At 43.4% G+C, this 27703-nt stretch overlaps 1 protein-coding gene across 1 annotated transcript in view; it reads left to right on the top strand.

Moving 5' to 3' along the window:
- The window catches only part of LOC124622290 (calcium/calmodulin-dependent protein kinase type IV-like), a 601039-nt gene that overhangs the window by 377738 nt on the left and 195598 nt on the right, over positions 1-27703 (top strand). Inside the window, exon 3 of the mRNA XM_047147960.1 lies at positions 3501-3573. Within this exon, the coding sequence (XP_047003916.1) occupies positions 3501-3573 (73 nt within the window). The remainder of the gene's footprint in view (positions 1-3500; positions 3574-27703) is intronic.

The raw sequence follows: 27703 nt of genomic DNA, 5'->3' as shown, positions 1-27703 counted from the left end.
GAGCAACTTACAGATGTCAGCCATAATTGGCCATTGAAATAAGTCAAAGACGAAAGTTGAAATTAGTACCAGACCGGGACTAGATCCCGGATATCACGCATTAAGTGAGCAGTCCCCTCAAATGCTTCAGCTATCTGAGCAAGCTTTCCGTCTGACCCAAATTCTCAACTTATCCCACACTCCGAAGCAGCCTCCCTGTCCATGTACCTCGGTTGCTCGCAGCGTTTCCTATATTCCCGCAAGAGGGTCGGACCCCGTTGTGCATCCGCACGAAGCATGTCATATAAGTGAAGCTTGCAAACGTATCATACATGTGTTGTGTCTGTTCTCTCCGACATTAGCCGCAATTGGGCATTTAAATAATTAGATATCTGAAAGAACAGACACCACACATGTATACCGTACATGAACGGTCATGAGATAAGGACTGTAGGAACCGCCAGTGGTTTCCGACGCTGCTGTACTCTACAGGACAGTAATGGATCGTAACGAAATGTAAAACGATTTATGGGACTTAACATCTGAGGTCATCAGTCCCCTAGAATTTAGAACTATGTAAACCTAACTAACCTAAGGACTTTACACACATCCATGCCCGAGGCAGGATTCGAACCCGCGACCATAGAAGTCGCGCGGTTCCGGACTGAAACACCTAGAACCGCTCGGCCACAACGGCCGGCGCCGATTTTACAAAGAGCATTCTACCGCACTGGCCCCTTACCTAGCTTGCACTTATCATGAATCTCTCGCCCAGTGCAAAGTCCCAAGCGACTGAAAAAAAGCTCAGGTGACTCCAGTATGTAAGAAAGGTAAAAGAACGGACGCGCAAAATTACAGACTAACTTGCCTAACTTCTGTTTGCTGCAGAAATCTTGATCATATTCTCAGTTCGAACACAGTAAACTTTCTTGAAACAGAAGCGTATGTGTGCGAATCAGCATAGTTTTAGAAAGCGTCGATCGAGAGCTATGGATGAAGGGCAACAGGCAGATTCCATATATCTAGATTTCCGGAAAGCATTTGACACGGCACCCCATTGCAGACTATTAACGAAGGTAAGAGCATATGAAATAAGTTCACAGATATGTCAGTGGCTCGAAGACTTCTTAAGTAATAGTGCCCAGTTGTTTGCGACGGGGAGTGTTCATTAGACAAGGGTATCGTCATGAGTGCCCCAGGGAAGTTTGATAGGATCGGTGTTGTTCTCTATGTACATAAATGATTTGGCTGACATGGTGGACAGCAATCTATGGTTGTTTGCTGATGATGTCGTGGTGTTGGCTCTGAGCACTATGGGACTTAACATCTGTGGTCATCAGTCCCCTAGAACTTAGAACTACTTAAACCTAACTAACCTATGGACATCACACACATCCATGCCCGAGGCAGGATTCGAACCTGTGACCGTAGCAGTCGCGCGGTTCCGGACTGAGCGCCTAGAACCGCTAGACCATTGATGTCGTGGTGTACCGTAAGGTGTCGATGTTGAATGACTGTAAGAACATACAAGATGACTTAGACTAAATTTCCAGTTGGTATGCTGAATGGCAGCTAGTCCTCAACGTGGAAAAATGTGAGTTAACGCGGATGAGTAGGAAGATCAAACCTGTAATGTTCAGATACAGTATTACTAGTGTCCAGAAAGACAGAGTCAAGTCGTTTAAAAATCTGGGCATATTGTTGAAAAGCACTGTGAGGTGGAACGAGCATGTGAGAACTGTGGTAGGAAAGGCGAAAGCTCGACTTCGGTTTATTTGGAGAATTTTAGGGAAGATTGCCCGCATCTCGTGGTCGTGCGGTAGCGTTCTCGCTTCCCACGCCCGGGTTCCCGGGTTCGATTCCCGGCGGGGTCAGGGATTTTCTCTGCCTCGTGATGGCTGGGTGTTGTGTGATGTCCTTAGGTTAGTTAGGTTTAAGTAGTTCTAAGTTCTAGTGGACTGATGACCATAGATGTTAAGTTCCATAGTGCTCAGAGCCATTTTTTAGGGAAGATTGGTTCACCTGTAAAGGAGACCGCGTATAAGGCGCTGGTGCAATCTGTTATTGAGTTCTGGGATCCGTACCAGGTCGGAGTGAAGGAATACATCGAAACAACTAAGAGGCGGGTTGCTAGATTTGTTACCGCTAGGTTCGAACAACACGTAAAGTGTTATGGAGATGCTTTGGTAACTCAAATGGGAATCCATGGAGGAAAGACGTCGTTCTTTTCGAGAAACACTACTGAGAAAATTTAGAGAACCGGCATTTGAAGCTGACTTCCGAACGATTCTGCTGCCGCCAACATACATCGCACGTAAGGACCTTGAAGATAAGACACGATAACTCACGAATGATTTCTGCTGCTGATTCAAGAGTGATTCCTGGTGTTGAGTTCATGCGATGCAAGAGTGATTCCTGCTGCTGATTTCATGCGATATTTTTCAGCAATCATCCACCGCTGTGCTCGACGTTTCCTTTCAGCCAGTACTCAAGGTTTTCCTGGTCTTTGTTTAGTTGTGGTTGTCCGTACGCGTTTCCAGCTTACAATCACATCATTATTCGAACTGGGCACCTTTAGAAAGGTGGAAACGTCCGTGATAGATTTGTTACTCATGTAACATTCGTTGCCTAATCCAGTATCAAATTCATTGAGCTCTGCTGACCAACCAATTATGCTGTTTCTGCTACTCTACTGACAACAAAATAATCCCCGCTTCATTTTATACTAGCAAATCCACCTCTTGTGATGTCTGGTGGTCGGCCTCGCATTGTGCAGGTGTTGCCGGATTCTTTGAATCAGAGTTAAGTAACGTAACAATGAATAATCCTCATTATTTGCAGGTGATACGCTGGAACAAAAGCCACATAAACATACATACCATACTAAAGTATATATTTGCTCTGTTAATGTTTCTCTGTCAGTAATTTTGTAAATGTAAATATCAAAATCCAGTACTACATTCATAATTATGCAAAATTACTTTATGAAACACTCTCCTGTTAAACAGGGAGAATGTGGGTTTAGTGAAGGCAAAACCGTATTTGCACAATTAAATATGCAAAGTTCTCGTTAAGAATTCCGGCCAATCACACAGTAGGTTTGAATTTAAAACGTTGCTGACAGCTAGCATTCTCTTAGCTGGAGATGTTTAGTTCTGTGGTTGCTTGTGTTGCCTTCAAAGAGGAGCAGCATTCGTTACGACACCTTCACCATTCTTGTCAACAGACACACACACACACACACACACACACATACACACACACACACACACACACACACACACACACACACACAAAGTCAACGGTGCGCTTTGTAAACTCAGTGGAGCGTTGATGGAGTGTTCTTAGATAGCAGGAGCGTTAGGTCTTTCTGCGACTTAACAACGGCTCTAGTTAATTACATGCGAAGTCTAAGAAACAGTGGTTATAGCACCAGACTGCCAGAACAAAGGAAGAGCGCAAAGTACGCTGCAGCACGAAATCGCAGCTGCAGACTGAAATCCATTATCTCTCTGTTGCAGGGGGGCGTCGTCCACAGTGTACAAGTGCTTGTACAAGGGCAAGAAGGAGTACGCCTGCAAGGTCATCAACAAGGTCAGTGCTCAACTACCCAAGCATCAGCTTACATTCCTTAGCGCATAATTGTAGTAACACAAGTTTCAAAAGACTTGGTCTCTTGTCAATTAAAGCCATTACGGTTAAGCGTTAAATACGAGGGATATTGGAAAAGAAACTTCAGTGGTCTAACACGGGAAGTAGAGAACGGAACGCAATCGTCACTACACTGACATTCGCATTAGGGCAGTGTGTAATGTGTAGGGACAGTGAGAAAATAACACCGCTTATTTAGCCTACGGTAACCGTTCAAAGCAAGCACTGGAACTGACATTTGCGCCAAATGTGATATCCGTAGTATGGTTTTTAGAGGCAACGAATTTAAAACGTGCTGACATTCGTCCCAAAATTTGAGCTGTATAATGTATACGGAAACAATGTCATAAGTAAAGAGATATAGTGCGTCATCATGCTGCATGTTTAAGAGTGGTTCGTCGAATGTCAACGATGCTGATAGAAGTGGCCATCCGTCTGTAGCTAGCAGCAAACTTGTACGGAAAATTAACGAAAATATTCGCGAAAACTACTGTCTCAACTGTCGGACACATTTCTTCAAATTTCTCGAACTTTTCTGAATAGATCGTATCTACACAATTACTCATTTCAAAAATTCCTTCCCGAGGGACTCAAATTTCAAGGTCTGACAGCTTGCTTGGATTTTCTTTGTTAGGATGCGAAAGTGGAAGACCTATCGAACGTAATCACGACTAGTGACGAATAAGTAAGCAACAGTCACGTTTCTATTGGAACAGTCACAAGCTTTTTAGCTTTTTGAGAGGCAATTCTGGACACCTATTTGTCCCAGATTTAACAACTATGAAACGATCTATCTCGAGTTATATATTTATTTCATCTGTATACGTACACTGTATAATTAGTTTTAGTTACGTTGGTGAAACTGATTGACAAAGCGATCCAAAACACCTTGCTATAGAAACTACTAAAGCAATGTTAATGGCTAGAGTGAGTTATGACGAAACTTGTGTTGAATTTTTTCATTTGCAGGCTGAAGACAGTCCAGAGCACTGGTAAATACAGTTGGTCTGTTCACACTTCTTCGTCTTAGAAGATACCGATACTAGTAAAGTATTACTACATTCAAATAAGATCTTCCTCTTTCTTGGAATATCGAAAGTTGTAATGTGACCCGAATTTGAGCGTGGAAATATGATCAACTTAATGACAAGGCAAGGGTTAGCAATTCTATAAGTAGGCAAAACAGCAGTCAATGGTATACCGCTGCGTCCTACAAACCATAAAAAATTAGCCTAACTCTGTCAGCCAGAAAGGTTGTGGCTACTGCTAGCGGCACGATAAAGAAATCTTGTTTTATGACTTTATGGAACGTGAAAGGACAATCAGTTATCACGCCTATTGTGAGACATAAGAAAACTGAAAAGAGCCATTCAAAATAAACGACGCAGTCTCTTTGACAACTGTGCCGTGTTTTTGCACGACAATGCCCGACCACACTTTCTTGGCAAACACAAGAATTGCTGCGTCACTTTAAGTGGGACGTTTCTGAACAACAGCCCTTCATCACAGACTTGCCTCTAAGTGATTTCTTCCTTTCATGCACATGGAAAAGTAACTCGGCTCCCGAAAGTTAGTGCTACGACGTAAAACTTGCAGATGCTATTATGGGTTGGCTGCAATATCAGTTGACTGAATTGCTTCTAGAGGGAATTTGTCAGCTCGGTAAGAGGTATGACAAATGCTTAAATCTGGATGGTGATTGTGTAGAAAACTGCACAATAATGTAAATATAATATATTTTTGATTTAACTATTTCAGTGTTTTAATTATAGCCTCACGGAAAGCTACTTTTCAATTAACCGTCGTTGACTGACAATTTCCATTTTTATGGCTCAAATGCATTTAATTAAACCTCAAGAAAATATCACTCAACTAATGCCATTATGAAAACTTGTGTACAACCAGAATCACTGAAAACTTTCTGTTGGCCACGAAAGGCATTTAGCTCGCAGACGATACGTTTGCGTCTCCAGAATGAGTATCGCAGTCTACCAAACAGAGTGCAAAATAATAAGAACTTATATCGAAATTAAAGAGGCCCTTGGAGAAAAGAGATGCAGCTGAATGAATATCAAGAGCTCAGAAGGTAAACCAGTCCTAAGCAAAAAAGGGAAAGCTGAAAGGTGGAAGGAGTTTATAGAGGGTCTGTACAAGGCAGATGAACTGGCAGGCAATATGAAATGGAAGAGGACGTAGATGAAGAGCAGATGGGAGACATGATTTCGTGAGACGAGTTTAACAGAGCACAGAAAGATCTAAGTCGAGACAAGGCCCCTGGAGACCTACTGGTAGCCTAGAGAGAGCCAGCCATGACAAAACTCTTCCATCTGGTGTGTAAGATATATGAGACAGCCGAAATACCCTCAGACTTCAAGAAGAATGTAGTAATTTCACTTCCAAAGTGCTGACACGTGGGAATATTATCGAGCTATTAGCTTAATGAGCCATGGTACCAAATTACTAACTCAAATACATTACAGAAGAATGTAAAAACTGATATAAACCGACCACGGGGAGGTCAGTTTGGATTCTGGAGAGATGTAGGCACACGCGAGAAAATACTGGCTTTACGACGTATCTTAGAAGATAGGTTAAGGAAGGGCAAACCTAGGCTTATAGCAGTAGTAGACTTAGAGAAAGCTTTTGAGAATGTTGACTGGAATACTCTCTTTGAATTTCTGAAGGGAGCGAAAAGGTATTTACAACTTGAACAGAAACCAGATATAAGAGTCGAGGGGCGTGAAAAGAAAGCAGTGACTGAGAAAAGAGTGCGTCAGGATTGTAGCATATTTCCGATGTTGTTCAATCTGTACACTGAGCAAGCAGGAAACGAAACCATAGAAAAATTTGGAGAAGGAATTGAAGTTCAGGGAGAAGAAATAAAAAATTTGAGATTTGCCGATGGCATTGTAATTCTGTCAGAGACAGCAAATGACTTGGAAGAGCAGTTTAACGGAATGGACACTGTCTTGAAAGGTGGGTGTAAGATGAAAATCAACAAAAGTAAAAGTTGTCGAATTAAATCAGGTGATTCTGAGCGAATCAGACTAGGAAACGAGAAACTTGAAGTAGTAGATCAGTTTTGCTAACAGCAAGATAACTTGACGATGGTCGAATTAGAGAGGAGATAAAGTGTAGGCTGACAATGGCAAGAAAAGCGTTTCTGAAGAAAAGAAATTTGTTAATATCGAATATAGAAGAGAATAGAAGCTTTTGAAATGTGGTGCTACGGAAGAATGATGAAGATTAGACGGATAAATCACATAACTGGTGAGGAGGTACTGAATAGAATTGGGCTGGGGGGGGGGGGGGAGGGGGGGGGAAGTTTGTGGCACAACCTGAATAGAAGAAGGGATCGCTTGATAGGACACGCTATTAGACATCAAGGGATCACCAATGTAGTATTGGAAGAAGTGTGGGAAAGGGGATAAAAATCTTGGGACCAAGAGATGAATACAGTAAGCAGATTCAGAAGGACGTAAGTTGCAGCAGTTCTTCGGAAATGAAGAGGCTTGCATGGGACAGAGTATCATGGAGGATTGGTAACTAGTCTTCAGACTGAAGAACGCAACAACAATACATCGAAATGCAAAGCACTGGCAGTCTGTCACTCGGTAATTGGTGGGTGAACAGTCATGGACTTTTTATATCTTTATATGAAGTCAGTTTGTTAAATATTAATTTTCCCCCTGGAAATACGTATTATCAAAAAGCGAAGGAACATTTTTTTCTTCCTAACACACAAATATAAACTTTTACCAGTAAATGTTTCATTTTCTGGTAGATACCGTGAGATGCTGATTACAGTTCACGTGTTAATAAAGTCAGATTATACCAGTAAAGCAGAATCGTTAGTAAGTGGACATAGCAGTCACTCACTTGAAAATTGCAGTAATTGTCATTAAGAGTTAAAGGTGACTCGTCACAAAGTGGCATGTATTGCCATTTGTATGTGTGCTATACATTTGTGAAGTTACGTGTTATAGACGTCAGGTTGAGAGAGTTTAACCAAATAAACAAATAAGTGATGTTAGTGGTCACTTACGCACTCTTATAACACAGAAAGTGGAAAAGACGAAACAATAAACGTGTGATGCTCACGGATCACAATGGATAATTGTTTTGTTACTGGTTTCTGCCTGCGTATGATTAGGGTGTTATTTTGTTTACTACCTACATAATGGAAGTTATTCAAGCACAGTGTGCACTTGATACTTCAATGCATATTACTGTTACCATCATCATTATTATTGATGCCTTTTGTTTCAGTAACACAAACCAACATGCACGACATTTCATTCAAAAGAAATATTTTTTAGAGGAAATATTAAAGCCGGACAGATTTTCTTGTCTATAAGAAACATTATTTAAATGTATAGTACTTAAAACAGTTTACTAGTGGACAACATAGAAACATTACTTTTCATGGGAATATAATTTATCATAAAGTATGCTGTTCAACGGTTAAGCTAAAACATTACTTGATTTACTGTACGCGCAAACTAAGTTGCCACTCGGCACCGTGACTAATGGGAGTGGCCGTAAATTGGAAGTGCATTTATGGTTAGCCCCACCGTCCACCGTACCGAGTGTCAGTTTGTTTTGCGCGTTTAGTAAATTTGGAAACAAATCGTGTTCTCTGTCTCAATCATAATCTCAAACAAAGATGACTGCAACAAAAATGAACAGTGAAACTTCAAAGATATTGAGGCAACAGAGATCATATGACGCGAAGAAATGACTGCATTTCATTCACAGAAAGTTCAACCATAAATTAAAGAAAAAATTGACGGCTCAGCGATTGGTCGTCGAATGCAGCACGCCTACCCAAGAAGTGATGCCACTGGAAGCAAACCATAATTGTACATCGGTTATTTCGTTGTTATTCTAGAGCGAATGGCACAGTGAGACACGCTAAAGCATTGAACGCATTCGCTGTTCTTGAAGTGCTTAACCTATGTAGTAACTGTTTCAGATAGTTGTATAGTTACGTACCTCAGTGGTGACACGTGTTTGATGTTGGCTAAAGATGTGGATACTGTGGTAAGGAATACCACAGTAGGCCGCTCAGTTGAAGAGGAGTTCTTTCTTTCTTTCTTTCGCTTGTGCCTTTGTCCCGCAGTTTTCACAGGGTTGGCATTGTTACAATCGGATTTGGCATGGTTAATCTGAAGCGGTGACCGGATCGGATGCCCTTCCTGCCGTCACCCCGTACCCCCCCCCCCTCCCCCCCCAGCAGTCTGCGTCTAGTGTAAATCATGAAATAGTGTGAACATGCAGCAAGTGTCTGCGATTCGTGTATCTGAGGCGGAACGTGGGGACCAGCCTGGTATTCACATAGTGGGATGAGGAAAATCACCTAAAAACCACATCCAGGCTGGCCAGCACACCGGCCCTCGTCGTTAATACGCTGGGCGGACTCGATCTGGGGCCGGCGGGCCTACCCGACTCGGGGAAGCAGCGTATTAGCTCTCTCGGCAAACCTGGCGAGGTCAGTGGAAGAGGAGTGGACATCTCTAAAAAGAGCACTCACATATGAAGGGACAAACATAGGTTAAAAGATGGTAACTGCGATGAGATCTTGAAAAACAAAAGAAATACTTCAGTATCTCCAAAACGCTGGGGTTGAAACAGGTCTGTAACTTTAATGTGATTACAATAACTGTTAGAAAGTTTCTGTAGAAATTTTTGTTTACTTATTGATGACTAGTTTCGGACAGTCTGTCCATTATCAAATCATCCTGAAGAACAAAATATAGTGGATGTCACGATAATTAGCACTGACGACTTGAAATATTCCAGATCTCTTTGAAGGAAAATAGTGCATCATATACGTAAGTATCCCACTGCTACCGGACGTGTGTGTAAGTTTCTAGCCACAAAATATAAACGTGGCAATATACAATGTAGCCTCCACATATGAACATCGCTGGATGTTAAAACGTAAACTTACACTAAGGGATACCTGCAGTGCTCGCGTAATCTTGGCCAGAGGCGGCAAATGGTGACATGCGTCAAAGGACTGGGACTTTTTATTGTGATACAAATACATGTTAAAAAAAAAGTGGCTCTGAGCACTATGGGACTTAACATCTATGGTCATCAGTCCCCTAGAACTTAGAACTACTTAAACCTAACTAACCTAAGGACATCACACACATCCATGCCCGAGGCAGGATTCGAACCTGCGACCGTAGCGGTCACGTGGTTCCAGACTGAAGCACCTAGAACCGCACGGCCACACCAGCCGGCTAAATACATGTTACAACAATTATTGATCGTACATTCTTTATATTTTAAAATGTTTTATTAATCTACTGTTCACAACTTAAAATTGTTCTCTAACAGCTATTGTAAGAAATACTTCACTTGATCGAGAAAAGAAGAAGTATAAAAGTGTTCAGGGAAAGCAGGAATACAGCAAAATATATCTCTTAGAAATGAAACGAAGGGGAAGAGCAGAACAGCCTAGGCGACATGGCTGTAGCTAAGATGCGAAGAAATCGAAAAAGACATGATCGTCGGGAGGACTGACTAAGCAAACAGAAAAGTCAAAACAACCTTCGGTGAAATTAAAAGCAAGGGTGGTAACATTAAGAGTGCAAAGGAAAGTCCACTATTAAACGCAGAGGAGAAAGCGGATAGGGGAAAAAAGAACGCTGAAGGGCTCTATGAGGAAATTGGAGTCGGTTTGCAAAAGACAGGGAAGCCAGTATTAGACTAAGAATTTAAAGGAGCTGTGCAAGACTTGAGATCCAATAAGGTAGAAAGGATAGTCAACATTTCATAGGAATTTCTGAAACCCTTGGAGGAAGTGGCAATCAAATGGGTATTCAAATTAGTGTATAGAATCTATGTGACCGGCGACGTACGATCAGAGGTTCGGAAAATAATCATCCACACAATTCCGAAGAGAGCAAGGGCAAGTACGAGAACAATCGGCTTTGTTGCTGATGCATCCAAGCTGCTTACAAGGACAGTATACCGAAGAAAGGAAAGGAAACGAAGGATCTGTTAAATGAAGATCGGTTTGGCTTTCGAAAAGGTAAAGGCACCAAAGAAACGGTTGTAACGTTGCGCTTGGTAATGGAAGCACGACTGAAGAAAAATCAAGAGGCTTACATAGGATTAGTCGACCCAGAAAACGCGTTCGACAGTGTAAAATGATGCAAGGAGTTCGGAATTCATAAACAAATCAGAGCAAGGCGGGTAATACACATCATGTACTAGAATGAAGACGGAACAATAAGACTGGAAGACGAAGAACGAAATGTTCGAATTAAAGAGGTGTAAGACAGGAAAGCAGTCTTTCACCCCTACTGTTTAATCTATATATAGAAGAAACATGACGGAAATAAATAAAGGTTCAGGAGTGGGATTGAAATTCAGGGTGAAAGCAATGTAAGACTCGCTGATGACATTGTTAAAAAATTTTAAAAAAATGTTCAAATGTGTGTGAAATCTTATGGGACTTAACTGCCAAGGTCATCAGTCCCTAAGCTTACACACTACTTAAACTAAATTATCCTACGGACAAACACACACACCCATGCCCGAGGGAGGACTCGAACCTCCGCCGGGACCAGCCGCACAGTCTATGGCTGCAGCGCCTGAGACCGCTCGGCTAATCCCGGGCGGCAATAAAAGTTAAGAAGGATTACAGGATCTGTTGAATAGAATGTACAGTCTAATGAGTACAGAATATCGATTGAGAATTAACCTGAAAAAGACGAAGTAATGAGAAGCAGCAGAAAGAATAGCGAAAAACGTAGTATCATTGGTGATCACATGTTAGACGAAGTGAAGAAATTCCGCTACCTTGGAAGCAAAATAACCCATGACGGACGAAGTAAATAAAGAGCAGACTCGCACAGGCAAAGCGGGCATTCCTGGCCAAGTCTACTGGTACCAAACACGGGCCTTAATTTGAGGAAGAAATTTCTAAGAAGTTACTAGTACGGTTTCTAATTCCACACGGGTTCGGAAACAATATGTAAATTATGCACTGTGGTCTCTTGCACAGTTCAAATTGACCAAACCATACACGGTCGTCTGCACTACTAAGATTTGCACTGATCACAGCTGTAACAATCTCCTTTAGCCATCGTACCCTAACACACAGCACAGCTAACAACAGATTGTATCCTGGCCACGCCACATTCACAGCATCCATGAAGCCAAGCACAATCCGCTGTTCCTGACAAAAACTGTGGCTTTTCTTGATGGCAAGCTACTGCAAACCCACACTGCGGAGTCCAGCAGGCTGCATCGCTGGTGGGCTCCACCACTTCCTGCTTCACCTCGTCAAGGCGGCTATCCCCTCAGCAAGTAACTGACAGTGTTTCCTTCTTGCTGGTGTTTTTGATGCTGCATCTCCTCTGTGAGTCATTGTGATGACGACAAAAATAGCCCCTTCCTCCACCTACAATCGCCAGCCAATTCCCTAAGCCAGCCACACGTGGATGTAAACAAGCTGGGCCAGTACACCATGCATGTCCCGGTGCCATATGCAAAGACTTGTCAGCCGCTGTCCACCGCCTCAGACGCCAGCACCAAGTTGAGGTTGCTGGTCCACCCACGTATACCGAACGGCTCCTCAATGTGACAGCACGCCATCCATGCGTCACTGTGGCCCTGCAAGCGAGTATTTTGCTGATGCAGTTGCACTCTGCCTTGGCGAAAGGTAACACCAGCGCTGGCGCCGACAGCCAAGTGAGTTGGGGATACATCTGTACGGTGAATCGCTAATTCACAGCATAAATAATACAAGTTCAGCAAAACGCCAATAACTGACGAGTCTAGTGGCAAGAGGATTTCTTTGTATTTAGTTCTCTATTAAAATATGTCATTCTCGTTTCACTCCTTTTGTCTTTAACGTAATCGTTATTATGTTTCTTTTTCATGTCTTTGGTGCATTTCATAAGACATTATGTAAATGTACTGTACCTGGATAGACAATGCTCGTCAATGGTCTCACACTACAGAGTTAACACCTGGAATATACAATGTACCTACGAAATGATGACCTATGTTACATGACCAGTCTTCTCTGAAACTGTCCCCTAACATATTTTAGCGTATTTTATGCTCATTTCCCTTGATCAAATAGTCCATATAATAATTGCTATCGAGATACGTCCGGTGACTCTTCCTTTTATTGCTTTCTGTTCAGTTCTCTTTTTTGGTTTGGTGGGAGACTGCTCAGCTGTGATTCTACAAGCTGGCTAGCGATAGGTGAGGATCCTTTTAATAGGAGTTGGCTACCATCAAAAGTTCCAACTGCGAGGCAGAAGCGCTGTTGCAGTTAAACGAACTAGCATTACGTTCCCTCACTCCAATCTATCCAGGCAGGATTTGAGATGGTCGCCTTCTGTCGAAAAAACATAGACTTCTTCGCAGAAGCTTTTTAACAGATAAGAGGTCTCGAGCAGGTGACACTTCCCAAAGGTCCGTGTGAATTTTCCTTACGTCACATCGAAATAACATTCGGTTGGAACTTACAGAATCCAACGTTCTGGTTCGTTCTTACTGTTATGTTTTCATAGAGCACACAGTTATCGCTTCTGCCCACGTGTCCTCTATAGTGAAACAGGTCTATTGGTAGTTCGTTATTTGCCTTTCTGGAATTTGTACACACGCTAAGCGACAATTTTGAATCACTTATCATTCATAGTCATTCGTCAGTAGGCTGACATAAAAACTAAACTCCGCTCGAACAGGCCGTGAAAGCACAACGGTACCGACCGGCCGCCGTATCATCCTCGGCCCACAGGCGTCACTGGATGCAAATACGAAAGGGAATGTAGTCAGCACACTCCTCTCCCGGCCGTATGAGTATACTGACATAGGTTGAACTAATATCTTGTTTCTCGAAGTATATAAAGCGCTCTCCATGCCCCATGGCCTTTCCTAAGTTCTGCTAAAAGTGAAAACGTGCCTGAAAGCTTTCAGTTTGTATACAGATACTAAAACAACTGATTTCTTTTCCTACTGGCAGGGTTAAATTAAATCCAGTCCTTTGCTCATTAGCAACTGACATGTTTAGATGTAAACTGTAGGACAAATGTCAGACAAACACTGGTCAGAAGAGAGCCGTATTTAAACTTAAATAAAACAGATACGACCCTCAAAACTACAAGCAATTAGAGCACAAATGAATAACATCAGTAGCAGAGAAAAGATTGCGCACAGTGCCTAAATAATTAAACAAGAATATAAGAAGAAATCCGACGGACATTGCTCGGATGATTGAGTTCAAAAGAATAAAAAAACAGTTCAGAGGCCATAAGAAGATTTAGATAACGAGACAATTGAGAAAGATAGCAAAGTTGATTACGAGCATCAGTTGCGGTCATACATTCGTGCTAGCATCGTAAATTAGCCAAAGAGTTATCACGGTTTACTAATAGCAAAACGATCGAAGTGATTGCTCGCGTAGTAGTTGCGTTCCGATTCCTCTGAGGCTGCTTCTGCCAACATGGCCCCTAAGTCTCAAGTCCATGTTGCCTACCTGCAGACCACATCGAACGAGAAACCATGTGTCGCCTCCTCGATTTCTAGCTAAAAAGTGGAGGAGACAGTTTTTATTGGGTCGATTTAAAGACTCGTATCCAAGGAGAAACAGGCGACAGGCTACAGTGAAACTGCGTTACCACCCTAAATGTGTCTTCTGCAGCAAGTACCGGACTGTGGTGACTGTTGAGTACCAGGTTAGCCTTGCTGGAATATCGCTAAGCTTGAAGACGGGCTTTTGCTCATAAATAGCCATATTGACAAACATTAATTTACATATTAATCCCAATACTTTCATAACAAGAACCGAAAACATGGGGAACATCATCACGTTTATCGTCATTTCTCCATAGCCTCGAGTACATACATAAAATTAATGTTCGAATTTCATTATTTAATAACTACTAAACTCATACAGTTAATTTATCTTCGATCACTTGTATTTAAACTAATCGGGACAAAAAGAGCTGCACCCAGAAGGACAAGGCAAGTTGCGATCTTTGTAATCAGGCAGGCAGATGGTACCACACATAGGAAATGACAGCAATTCATCTTTGAAGGACCAACGTTTATTGCGCCACACGGCCACAAAACGTACATGTTAGTATAGGGAGTCCGACCACAGGGCTTTTGAATACAAGCGTCCATACGTCGCGGCATGGAGTTGTACGTGTCTCTGATGTAGTTCTGTGATATGCAATCCCACGCCGCTTGTGCCTGTGCGCTCAGACTGGAGGGTGAGATGGAGTCCTGGTGCACGCCCCATGGAGCCCCACATTTTCTCGATCGGCCGGAGATCGGGCGGTGTGGTTCGCCACGAGAGAGTATCCACAGCGACAAGGCACGCTCGTGAGGTGGCAACAGTATGAGGGCGAGCTTTGTCCTGTTGAAATAGGCTGAGGGCATGGGTGTTTACGAATGGCTGAGTCACTAGTTGACGGAACCCATAGAGGACACTAACAGTGAGTGGACACCATAGAACATCGTTCCCCATACCATCCCACCAGGCTGGCGGGACGTGTGATGGGCAACGACAAACCACTTCTGCAGACACGAACCTGTTGGTCGTAGCCTCCGAGATAGAAACAAGAATTGTCACAACAGATGACCCACTGCCGGTCTGCACGGCCCCTTGTCCGTTGTTGTCCACAAGAGGCGAGTCAGGAGCGTTGCTGCGTGGATGTGAGTCGCAGGTGCCCTAACGGACGGCGTATAGTGAGCCCTGTATCATGCAAACGGTTGCCAATGGTATTAGCACTCAAGGGATTTTGCGTATAAGAAAATACAGCCCGGAGAATGACCCCTGTCGTTGCTGTCGAACCCTTTGTTGTGTGGCAGACAATATGTCAGTCCATAGAAACGTTTTATGTTAGTCTGCAGGTTTTCGTAGCCGTTGTCACTAATGTTAAAATCTTTTGGGTTGTTAAGCCGCGTCATATTTCCTCTAAAATAATCGATGTTTCGACCCCTCTGCTGTTATCTTCTTCAGGATGTTCCGGTGTTCTAGCAGTAGTGGACACCGGAAGGTCCTGAAGAAGATCTCAGCAGAGGGGTCGAAACGTGGATTATTTTAGAGGAAATATTATGCGGCCTAACAGCCCAGAAGATTTTAACTTCAGTAACTTTAATACGTCAGTCCCCCCTTCTTGTGATGCATGTTGGACATACAGATGCCACATGCCATGCATGTGTGCCTTTCTGTGTCTACTGTCGCCAACAACGGACAAGGTTGATGTCTCTACGACTGGTGTGGAGCGCAATATGACGATAAGACCACCCAGCCTCTCACAGTCCCACGAAGCGGTCCCTCTCAAACTCGTCTAGCTGTGGAACCCGTTGCAGGTAGTGTCGCCTGGACTTCGCGCACGGCCGACCAAGGTGGCCGAGCGGTTCTGGGCACTTTAGTCCGGAACCGAGCGACTGCTACGGTCGCAGGTTCGAATCCTGCCTCGGGCACGGATGTGTGTGATGTCCTTACGTTAGTTAGGTTTAAGTAGTTCTTAGTTCTAGGGGACTGATGACCTCAGCTGCCGGCAGGTGTTTTTGCCTCTAAGGGTGTTTTCATCACAAAGAAATTTTAAGAAACCGTAAAATTACATCGCGAGAAACCAATGGTCAAAGTTTCGAGCAGATATCCTCAAATCAAAAATTAAAATTAAACTGTTCAAGGCTTGCTAGGAACGACATCAGACTAAATGAAGTTGTTCCTAGCAAGGCATACATTCAAAAGGCTTGAACGGTTTAATTTTAATTTTTGACTTGAGCATATCTGCTCGAAACTTTGACCATTGCTTTCTCGCAATGTAATCTTACGACTTCTTAAAATTTCATTCCAATGAAGACATTCTTAAAGGTGTAGAAGCCTAGGTCAGTGTATCAAACAATTATTTGCAACCGATTGGTTGTGTGATTCCTATGCTGATAATTGAAGCTATCGTGATGAAAAATGTTATTTGAGCACCATGGCCGTGGCTTAAATGTCGCGTAAACGTAGCCACCAGTCGCATTTGTCCACTTGATTTTGTGAAGAAGCCTTACCGGCTTCCGTTCAATTTCCGTTCGCTTGATGCAGTGACATATCTTCCATTTTATCGACTAATTTTTGAGTGCTGCTTTCACTAGCTCTTTTTTCTATTGTTAGGAACATGTTATACACGCCACTACATTTAACAATACAAACTGTTCAAATTGTGGGTAATGGCAGCGCGTTACTCTCTACTAACCTTCGACTCGCAAGGAGACCCGAATTATCTAAGGCACGTTGAGTGCCGGCTTGGAGGGTTCGCGCGCTCCAACCAAGTCGAGAGCTTCGCCGGTGGTCGCATAGCTACCAGAAGGGCCACTCAGTGCAGGCAGGCTTCGGCAGAGTAGCTGTACCAGTCTAAGGCGAGGCAAGCCTCTGGGGGCTTTGTGTAGGGGCTTCTCTAAAAACGAAATGCTGAGATAAAGTCCTGCTAACGGAGTCAAACCTGCCACTGTGCTTACCTGCACAGCTTGCGTAACATCGCTTTTTCTTTTTTTTCTTTTTTTTTTCTTTTTTTTTTTTTTGGTCATCAGTCTACTGACTGGTTTGATGCGGCCCGCCACGAATTCCTTTCCTATGCTAACCTCTTCATCTCAGAGTAGCACTTGCAACCTACGTCCTCAATTATTTGCTTGACGTATTCCAATCTCTGTCTTCCTCTACAGTTTTTGCCCTCTACAGCTCCCTCTAGTACCATGGAAGTCATTCCCTCATGTCTTAGCAGATGTCCTATCATCCTGTCCCTTCTCCTTATCAGTGTTTTCCACATATTCCTTTCCTCTCTGATTCTGCGTAGAACCTCCTCATTCCTTACCGTATCAGTCCGCCTAATTTTCAACATTCGTCTATAGCACCACATCTCAAATGCTTTGATTCCCTTCTGTTCCGGTTTTCCCACAGTCCATGTTTCACTACCATACAATGCTGTACTCCAGACGTACATCCTCAGAAATTTCTTCCTCAAATTAAGTCCGGTATTTGATATTAGTAGACTTCTCTTGGCCAGAAATGCCTTTTTTGCCATAGCGAGTCTGCTTTTGATGTCCTCCTTGCTCCGTCCGTCATTGCTTATTTTGCTGCCTAGGTAGCAGAATTCCTTAACTTCATTGACTTCGTGACCATCAATCCTGATGTTAAGTTTCTCGCTGTTCTCATTTCTACTACTTCTCATTACCTTCGTCTTTCTCCGATTTACTCTCAAACCATACTGTGTACTCATTGACTGTTCATTCCGTTCAGCAGATCATTTAATTCTTCTTCACTTTCACTCAGGATAGCAATGTCATCAGCGAATCGTACCACTGATATCCTTTCACCTTGTATTTTAATTCCACTCTTGAACCTTTCTTTTATTTCCATCATTGCTTCTTCTATGTACAGATTGAATATTAGGGGCGAAAGGCTACAGCCTTGTCTTACACCCTTCTTCATACGAGCACTTCGTTCTTGATCGTCCACTCTTATTATTCCCTCTTGGTTGTTGTACATATTGTATATGACCCGTCTCTCCCTATAGCTTACCCCTACTTTTTTCAGAATCTCGAACAGCTTGCACCATTTTATATTGTCGAACGCTTTTTCCAGGTCGACAAATCCTATGAAAGTGTCTTGATCTTTCTTTAGCCTTGCTTCCATTATTAGCCGTAACGTCAGAATTGCCTCTCTCGTCCCTTTACTTTTCCTAAAGCCAAACTGATCGTCACCTAGCGCATTCTCAATTTTCTTTTCCATTCTTCTGTATATTATTCTTGTAAGCAGCTTCGATGCATGAACTGTTAAGCTGATTGTGCGATAATTATCGCACTTGTCAGCTCTTGCCGTCTTCGGAATTGTGTGGATGATGCTTTTCCGAAAGTCAGATGGTATATCGCCAGACTCATATATTCTACACACCAACGTGAATAGTCGTTTTGTTGCCACTTCCCCCAATGATTTTAGAAATTCTGATGGAATGTTATCTATCCCTTCTGCCTTATTTGACCGTAAGTCCTCCAAAGCTCTTTTAAATTCCGATTCTAATACTGGATCCCCTATCTCTTCTAAATCGACTCCTGTTTCTTCTTCTATCACATCAGACAAATCTTCACCCTCATAGAGGCTTTCAATGTATTCTTTCCACCTATCTGCTCTCTCCTCTGCATTTAACAGTGGAATTCCCGTTGCACTCTTAATGTTACCACCGTTGCTTTTAATGTCACCAGAGGTTGTTTTGATTTTCCTGTATGCTGAGTCTGTCCTTCCGACAATCATATCTTTTTCGATGTCTTCACATTTTTCCTGCAGCCATTTCGTCTTAGCTTCCCTGCACTTCCTATTTATTTCATTCCTCAGCGACTTGTATTTCTGTATTCCTGATTTTCCCGGAACATGTTTGTACTTCCTCCTTTCATCAATCAACTGAAGTATTTCTTCTGTTACCCATGGTTTCTTCGCAGCTACCTTCTTTGTACCTATGTTTTCCTCCCAACTTCTTTGATGGTCCTTTTTAGAGATGTCCATTCCTCTTCAACTGTACTGCCTACTGCGCTATTCCTTATTGCTGTATCTATAGCGTTAGAGAACTTCAAACGTATCTCGTCATTCCTTAGTACTTCCGTATCCCACTTCTTTGCGTATTGATTATTCCTGACTAATGTCTTGAACTTCAGCCTACTCTTCATCACTACTATATTGTGATCTGAGTCTATATCTGCTCCTGGGTACGCCTTACAATCCAGTATCTGATTTCGGAATCTCTGTCGGACCATGATGTAATCTAATTGAAATCTTCCCGTATCTCCCGGCCTTTTCCAAGTATACCTCCTCCTTTTGTGATTCTTGAACGGGGTATTCGCTATTACTAGCTGAAACTTGTTACAGAACTCAATTAGTCTTTCTCCTCTTTCATTCCTTGTCCCAAGCCGATATTTTCCTGTAACCTTTTCTTCTACTCCTTCCCCTACAACTGCATTCCAGTCACCCATGACTATTAGATTTTCGTCCCCCTTTACATACTGCATTACCTTTTCAATATCCTCATACACTTTCTCTATCTGTTCATCTTCAGCTTGCGACGTCGGCATGTATACCTTAACTATCGTCGTTGGTGTTGGTCTGCTGTCGATTCTGATTAGAACAACCCGGTCACTGAAATGTTCACAGTAACACACCCTCTGCCCTACCTTCCTATTCATAACGAATCCTACACCTATTATACCATTTTATGCTGCTGTTGATTTTACCCGATACTCATCTGACCAGAAATCCTTGTCTTCCTTCCACTTCACTTCACTGACCCCTACTATATCTAGATTGAGCCTTTGCATTTCCCTTTTCAGATTTTCTAGTTTCCCTACCACGTTCAAGCTTCTGACATTCCACGCCCCGACTCGTAGAACGTTATCCTTTCGTTGATTATTCAATCTTTTTCTCATGGTAACCTCCCCCTTGGCAGTCCCCTCCCGGAGATCCGATTGGGGGACTATTCCGGAATCTTTTGCCAATGGAGAGATCATCATGACACTCCTTCAATTACAGGCCACATGTCCTGTGGATACACGTTACGTGTCTTTAATGCAGTGGTTTCCATTGCCTTCTGCATCCTCATGTCGTTGATCATTGCTGATTCTCCCGCCTTTAGGGGCAATTTCCCACCCCTAGGACAAGAGAGTGCCCTGAACCTCTATCCGCTCCTCCGCCCTCTTTGACAAGGCCGTTGGCAGAATGAGGCTGACTTCTTATGCCGGAAGTCTTCGGCCGCCAATGCCGATTATTTATCAAAATTTAGGCAGTGGCGGGGATCGAACCCGGGATCGAAGACGTTTTGATTGTGAATCAAAGACGCTACCCCTAGACCACGGGTACAGAACGTACAAAACGTATTTTCATTCCGAAGACGCCCGTACAGCCTCGGATAACAGCTCCCATGTTTGCAGTTGATATATTATGTCACAGCTACTCGAGAAACACTTCTGCCACGTTGTTTATTGTAAAATTCAATAGTGTAGAAAAAATTTGGTCATACAGTCTTATTATCTATTCTCTGCCAAACCCTTCTCAATTACATTTCTGTTTTGTTGCATACCAGGCCACCCAACTGTACATGAACAATGTATTACCAACGTAAGTTCGTTAGGCTATAACCCAAAGAGTTTTGACAGTTATATCACAGTCGATCAAAGTGTTTCCGTTTGAGTGCGTTGCCTGAACGTATATGCAACCCACCGTAGCTCCGATGCGGTTGTGTGAACACCGACGCGTAGGCAAGGGGTAAATCTGGCTTTTTAACGGAAACTTCTTCATCGGTCTTTATACTACGTATGTTCTCGTTTACTTTATCTTATTATACAGGGTGTATCAAAAAGAACCATCCGACTTGGCACATCTGTACTTATCAAACTAATAAATATATACAATTAATTTTGTTTCTTGATGAACGGGAAACTCAAAAAAAAATTTTCATACCTTTTCATAGGTGTTCAATATGCCTCCTTCAGATGCAAGGCATATGTCAATGCGGTATCAGATTGTTCCCACACTCCAGCGAGCATATCTTGAGTTACAGCTTCCACAGCTGCTGTTATGCGACGTCTCAATTCATTCATTGTTGTTGGTAACGGAGGCTCATAAACAGAGTCTTTTATAATCCTCCACAAGAAATAAACACATACAGTTAGGTCCGATGACCGTGGAGGTCAGTAATGTAGGGCTAAATCATTTGGTCCCATGCGTCCGCTCCATCGTTCAGCAATACCGCACTTACAGATGTCAGAGTGGCGGTGCCCCATTCTGTTGGTAAATGAAAATCAGTCTCGAACCGTGGGACAAGAAAGTTCTAAGGATATCAAGATATTTGCTTCGCGTAAGAGTCTTCTCGGCAAAGAAAAATTGATCATACACCTTTTCCCATGAAACTGCACAAAACACATTGAATTCTGAGAGTCCCTCTCATGTTGTACAACTTCATGTGGTTGTTCCGTGTCCCATATTCTCACATTATGACGCTTCATCTTTCCATTTAAATGGAATGTTGCCCCGTCACTCAACACGAAGCGTGGAAGAATACTGTCATCCTCCATCTTTCCAAGAACAAAATTACGGATCTCCACGTGTTGTTGTTTGTCCCCTTCATGAAGAGCTTACAGTAGCTGAATTTTGTATGGTTTCATGTGTAAACGTGCGCCCGACGGACATCTGGGGCATGTTTGAGCTGTCGAGCTGCACGGCGAACGGATTTCTCTAGGCTCCTTGTGAAACTATGGCGGATGCGTTCGGTGTCTGTGTCGGACACTCGGGGCGGTCCGGCGATTTGCCCTTACACAAACAACCTGTTTCTCGGAATTGTTCAAGTCTTCGCCTAATGCTCTGTGCTGTAGGAGCATCAGTACGAAAATCACGCAGAATAGTTATTACTGACGCGCACTGTGCAAAACGTAGAACAAAATGCTTTCTGTTGTCCCGAGATCATTTTTATTAGAAATGGGCGCACGGTGCGGCTTCCTAGCTGGAACCATGAATACACGAGAGCTTGCTCTTTCCAACAATACGTCGTTAAACGCACATATCTCAAATAACATAACAGATATGATTTTTTTTTAAATCGGATGATCCTTTTGATACACCCGTATATTTTTCCTGCTGACTAAAGAAGTAATGTTTTTCTTTAATATTTCTGTTTTAACGATTTTATATCTGATACGTGCAAGGGCCGTTCAATAAATAATGCAACACTTTTTTTCTCGGCCAATTTCAGTTGAAAAAAATGAGGAATTTGGTGTAGGAGATCGTGGAATGTTCCCTCTTCAAACCCTGGAGTTTCACGAAGTTTCAATACGTGACGACGCTGTAACTAACCTTCACATTGGCCTCTGTAACGGAGGTGCATTCTGATCAGATAGCTCTCATTTCATTATCTCTGTTTAGCAACCTCAACAACCATCAGTTTTCGTGTGGTGCTCGAGAAATATTGAAAAATATAGACAATTTAGTCTCTGTTCTCCTACAAATTAGAGTTGCCGTGTGTTTTTGCGGTGTCAACGCATCCCTAGCAGCGCCAAGTCGTGCTTCGGTGGGCGAGCAGCGCGGACGGGCCTTGTTTACGTGCTCGGTGCGGCCGGCCGCGTGCTGACAAGCACATTAACACCTGACATTACTATCGGTGACGGCAAGCCCCTGCAATGTATGGTGGGGTGTATGAAGAAGGGGGTGGTGACTTCGACGCCCCTATGGTACAACATCAACAACAACCACCTGCCCAGCGGCTACATCCAGATGCAGCATCCTTACCAGCTCCTCCAGGAACTACATTGGACAACACGACGGCTGTGATCAGCCACTCGTTAGCAGCTGTTCGGAGAGAATCTTGGATACAGCCAGCAGAAGAGCATATGGATTTATCGGAACAGGATTCCTCCAGCTTCTCCGCTACGAGAAACAAGCGACAAAGTGAGGTCAGTCTGGATTTAAGAAATTCCAAAACCTTCATAGCAGATGCTAATCAACTCTTACCTGTAACTGACGTTTCAAATTTAGCTGACCCCCCTGTAGCAACTGCTTCTGGGCTCACTCCTAACCAACATGCTGCAACTAACACTCCTCCTGTGGGACCTGCACCTACTCCGAGGTCTCTCAACTTTTACAAACGTACAGACAGGGGACCATTCGTAGTTTACATGGAATGTTTGGACACAAACTTCGGCCGCTTGCACCCTATGGCACTAGGGAAATTATTGCATATTTCCTTGCCAGAAGTGAAGAATTCTATCCTTAACATCTCTTCAGCAGGAAAAACAAAAGTTAAGGTGGAACTGAAAACCCCAGACAAGGCTAATTTCCTAGTTACCAGTGAGGTATTAAAGTCAAAAAATATAGAAGCTTACATTCCTTTCTTTGTCGTCCATAAGCTGGGAGTAATCAGGAAAGTAGTCACCAACCTTGAAGAAGCGGAGGTTTTGGAAGTCGTACAATCTCCCTTCCCTGTTGTAGGCGTTCGGAGGTTTACAAAGAAATATGGTAAAGACCAAATCGTTCAATTGCAGACCTGTTTGTTAACCTTCGACTCTCAAACTTTACCGGAAGCCGTGTCTATTCAGAGAACAAGATGTCCCGTCGACCTCTATGTACCAACTGTCAGGCAGTGCTTTAACTGTCTTCGTTACGGGCACATCAGCAAACAATGTCGATCTCAGATGATATGCATTAAATGTAGTGGTCCACATAATGTTGAATCCTGTGTCTCACCTATCACTATTTGCGCTCGTTGCGGGGGACAACATTCATCCACGGACCGTTCCTGCCCGGAATACCATATACGGCGACGAGCTCAAGAATTAGCTACGTTCAACAACATTGACTTCAGGGATGCGCTGTCTATTGCTCGTATGCCAACCTATGCATCCGTCACCGGGGTTCAACAACATCACTTGCCGGCTCCGATCATTCCTGCTCCAATAAATTTGAGCTCTCCGGACTTTCAAAACCCACAACTCTTCCCGCCGCTAGCAGAGTCAACAACGCGGAAGTGCGGACGCAACTCAATGTGCAACTGTGCCCCAGCAGACATACGTTTCTTACCGGCCTCCCCGGCGGCAGGCGCAAGTAAACAACCAAAGTAACGTTCGTGAGTGGTCTCAGTACCGCAGCCTGTTATATCCCATGCAACATTCATTCACTCCCATCAGCCAAAATCCATACCAGCCTGCTACTCACAGATTAGCAACCCCACAAGCACCGAATCAACGACAGCCTCAAGGTCATGCTGAACTTATAGATAAGATAATAAATGTGATTGATATTGTCATGCAAAACATGAGACAAAATAGTGCTATGAACAATTCCGATATCCGTCACCTCGTTACGGGCATATTTCAGTCTCTCTCTCCCTAAATTATGGCGGCTTTAAAAGTATTGCAGTGGAATGCGAGATCGGCTAATTCTAATAGAGAAAGCTTGCAACGAGAACTGTTCGTAAGTCAGCCTGATATCGTTCTGTTATGTGAAACTTGGTTCAAATTCGAACGAACTGTTCGCTTTCAAAATTATTCTATAGTAAGGGAAGACCGTCTCGATTGGGGGGGGGGGGGGGCGTAGCTATACTGATAAAAACTTCGCTGCCGCATCGACCACACCCGTTACACGTACCTGTCACCAACCTTGAATTAGTTGCTGTGGAGATACGACCCGCCCACAAAACCTTTACAGTTGTCTGGTTGTATAACGCTCCCCACCACAGTATCGTGGAAGATGACTGGAGACAATTAATAAGTCAGCTTCGTCCTCCCTTTATCGTAGCTGGAGACGTGAATGCCCACCATGTAGCGTGGGGAGGAGACGGGACAGACAGGAACGGCAGGACCTTGATAAGCGTTATCGAAGATAATAACCTAGTGATACTCAACGATGGCTCTCCTACTATGATAACTTCACCTCTACGTAGACCCTCCGCAGTTGATGTAACTCTTTGCACCCCCTGCTTTACTGAAATATCTAATTGGTGCGTTAAAAAGGATTCAATGGGATCCGATCATCTCCCAATAAAGTTTCACATTAACATCAACGTCGATACTACGCACATCTGTTACTCTAATATTACGTGGAAAATCAATGAAGCCAATTGGGCCTCTTATAAGGAAACGGTTCGGCGGGCACTCGCAAATACGAGACGTGACTTACGGGACGAAGATGCCTACCCAGTTTTACTCAATGCTATGAACATCGCAGCTGGCATCAGCATCCCTAAGAAAAAAGAGTTTACAGTAATGAAGCACCGGTATCCTCCTTGGTGGAATTCTGAATGCTCTCGGGAAGTTGCGAAGCGACGGCTCGCCTTGAAAACCTATCGTCAGAATCCTTCATTGGACAACTTCTTGGCTGTGCAAAAAGTGAATGCGCGAGTTAACAAATTCCTGAAGACAACCAAGAAGGACAGTTGGAAACAATTTTGCCTGTCCCTATATAATGAAACCAGTATGGCAAGCATCTGGCATAAAATAAAAGCCCTTGGAACAAGAAGACTGTCTTCCTCCCCTCCTGCTACCACGACCTGGTTAGAGGAATTCATAGCTACAATCGCTCCTCCCACGGTGCCATTTTTAAACAATCGGTTCCCTGCGGAAGAAGACCGCTATCATGTTCTCTTTCGTCCTTTCTCTAAAGAAGAACTCAACGAAGCTATTAAAGTATCGAGCGACAGTTGCCCTGGCATTGATCATATACACTGCTCTATGCTTGCACACCTGCCTATAGAAGTGAAAGACATTCTCTTGAACATTTTCAATCAGTACTGGATGAAGACAGACCTCATATCAACATGGAATACGCAAGTAATAATTGCAATTCTCAAAAGTGGTAAAGATCCAAATGTCGGTACTAATTATAGACCTATTGCCTTGTCGTCGTGTGTTGCAAATACACTGGAACGAATGGTAAAAAGGAGACTAGAATGGTGGCTTGAAAAAAGTAATTTGTTGCCTCGGAGTCAATACGGCTTCAGAAAAGGCAAAGGGACCATGGATAACCTGTTTTTGCTTAATATGGATATCACGTCAGCCTTTCAAACGAAAGAGACAGTAGTGGCAGCTTTTCTTGACGTTAAGGGTGCAGATGATCACGTACAAATATCGATACTCTTGGACAAGCTGGCAGGATTCGGAATTCCTTCACGGATGATCTACGGTATCAGTACCCTGATTACTCAAAGAACGATCTACGTCCGTTTCAAAGGTACCATGATCGCACCTTTTTATGTCTCCCAGGTCTTGCCGCAATGTGCAGTTTTAAGTCCTCTCCTGTATACTCTATATACGCACGACCTAGAACGCATAATTACTCCCCCCACAAAAATCCTACAGCATGCTGATGATATATGTGTTTATTCTACTGCTGCTTCATATCTTCAGGCTAAAACGGCATTAACCACAACCATCGCACACATCGATGAGTGGCTCTCTATCATTGGGCTGGAGATCTCGGCTGAGAAATCAGCAGTCGTTCCCTTCTCCAAGTCGACGACAGCTCGCACTGAAGATCACATTACCTGTGGCAAGTACACCTTCCAAATAAAATCTCACGCTCGATTTCTGGGGATGATTTTTGACTCTCGGTTAAGCTGGGCGCCCCACATCCTATCCACCGTTACCAAGTGTGAAGAAGGTTTAAATGTAATCAGATCACTCACTCGTGTCTGGTGGGGAGCGCACCAGAGTATTTTACTCACCATGTACCGACGGATTAGACTATGGCTGTCAATTCTACCACACTGCGTCAAAGATTCCAGATTAGATACTCTTCAATATAGAGCCATTCGTACCTGTCTTGGAGCCATGCGATCGACACCCACCAACGCCCTTTTAATAGAAGCAGGGGAGATGCCCTTGAGCATTAGGCGCCAAATGTTATCGGACAAGTTCTACATTCAAGGCATGGCCATTATGGCCAGTTCCGTCTATCAAAGTAGAGACTGCATTTATCGACTGTGGATTGCATCCCACAGAAGGAATAAAGTGCCAGCCGTTTGTGCCAGCTTTGACACTTGGTCACCTGTCATACATTCTATACGGCGTTCAGCGCATCTACCTGTTTTTGAATATGATCTTCTAACGCTCTGCTCCCAGATCCCAGTCCATTATTTAAGTACGACCTGGCTGTACAGTACTAATGTCAACGTTGGCTTCAATCGTCTCGTTCACGCACAATGGCCGGGTTTTCTCTGTGTATATACCGATGGCTCCAAAATTCTGCAAGAAGAGTGTACAGGATGCGCTTTTTTCTGCCCTCAGATCCAGATCCGCAAAACCTTCAAACTGCCTACGAGCACTTCTATTTTTACGGCGGAGACAGTGGCAGTTTTGGAAGCACTTAAGTTTGTCTCTAGCACTTCCTTCCCCAAGATATTGATAGTATCTGACTCGCAAAGCGTTCTTAAAAACATTCAGTATAGTCGATGGAACAAAACAACCAACAGTTATATCTTGGATGTGAAATCTGAATATATTCGCAGCACACGCACGGGCCGGACGATCCATTTGTTGTGGGTACCTTCCCACTGTGGTATCCTCTACA

This window comes from Schistocerca americana, chromosome 7, assembly GCF_021461395.2.
Source record: "Schistocerca americana isolate TAMUIC-IGC-003095 chromosome 7, iqSchAmer2.1, whole genome shotgun sequence".
Lineage (NCBI taxonomy): Eukaryota > Metazoa > Arthropoda > Insecta > Orthoptera > Acrididae > Schistocerca > Schistocerca americana.
The sequence above is the reverse complement of the archived record's forward strand: the minus strand, read 5'-3'. Positions and strand labels throughout refer to the sequence as shown.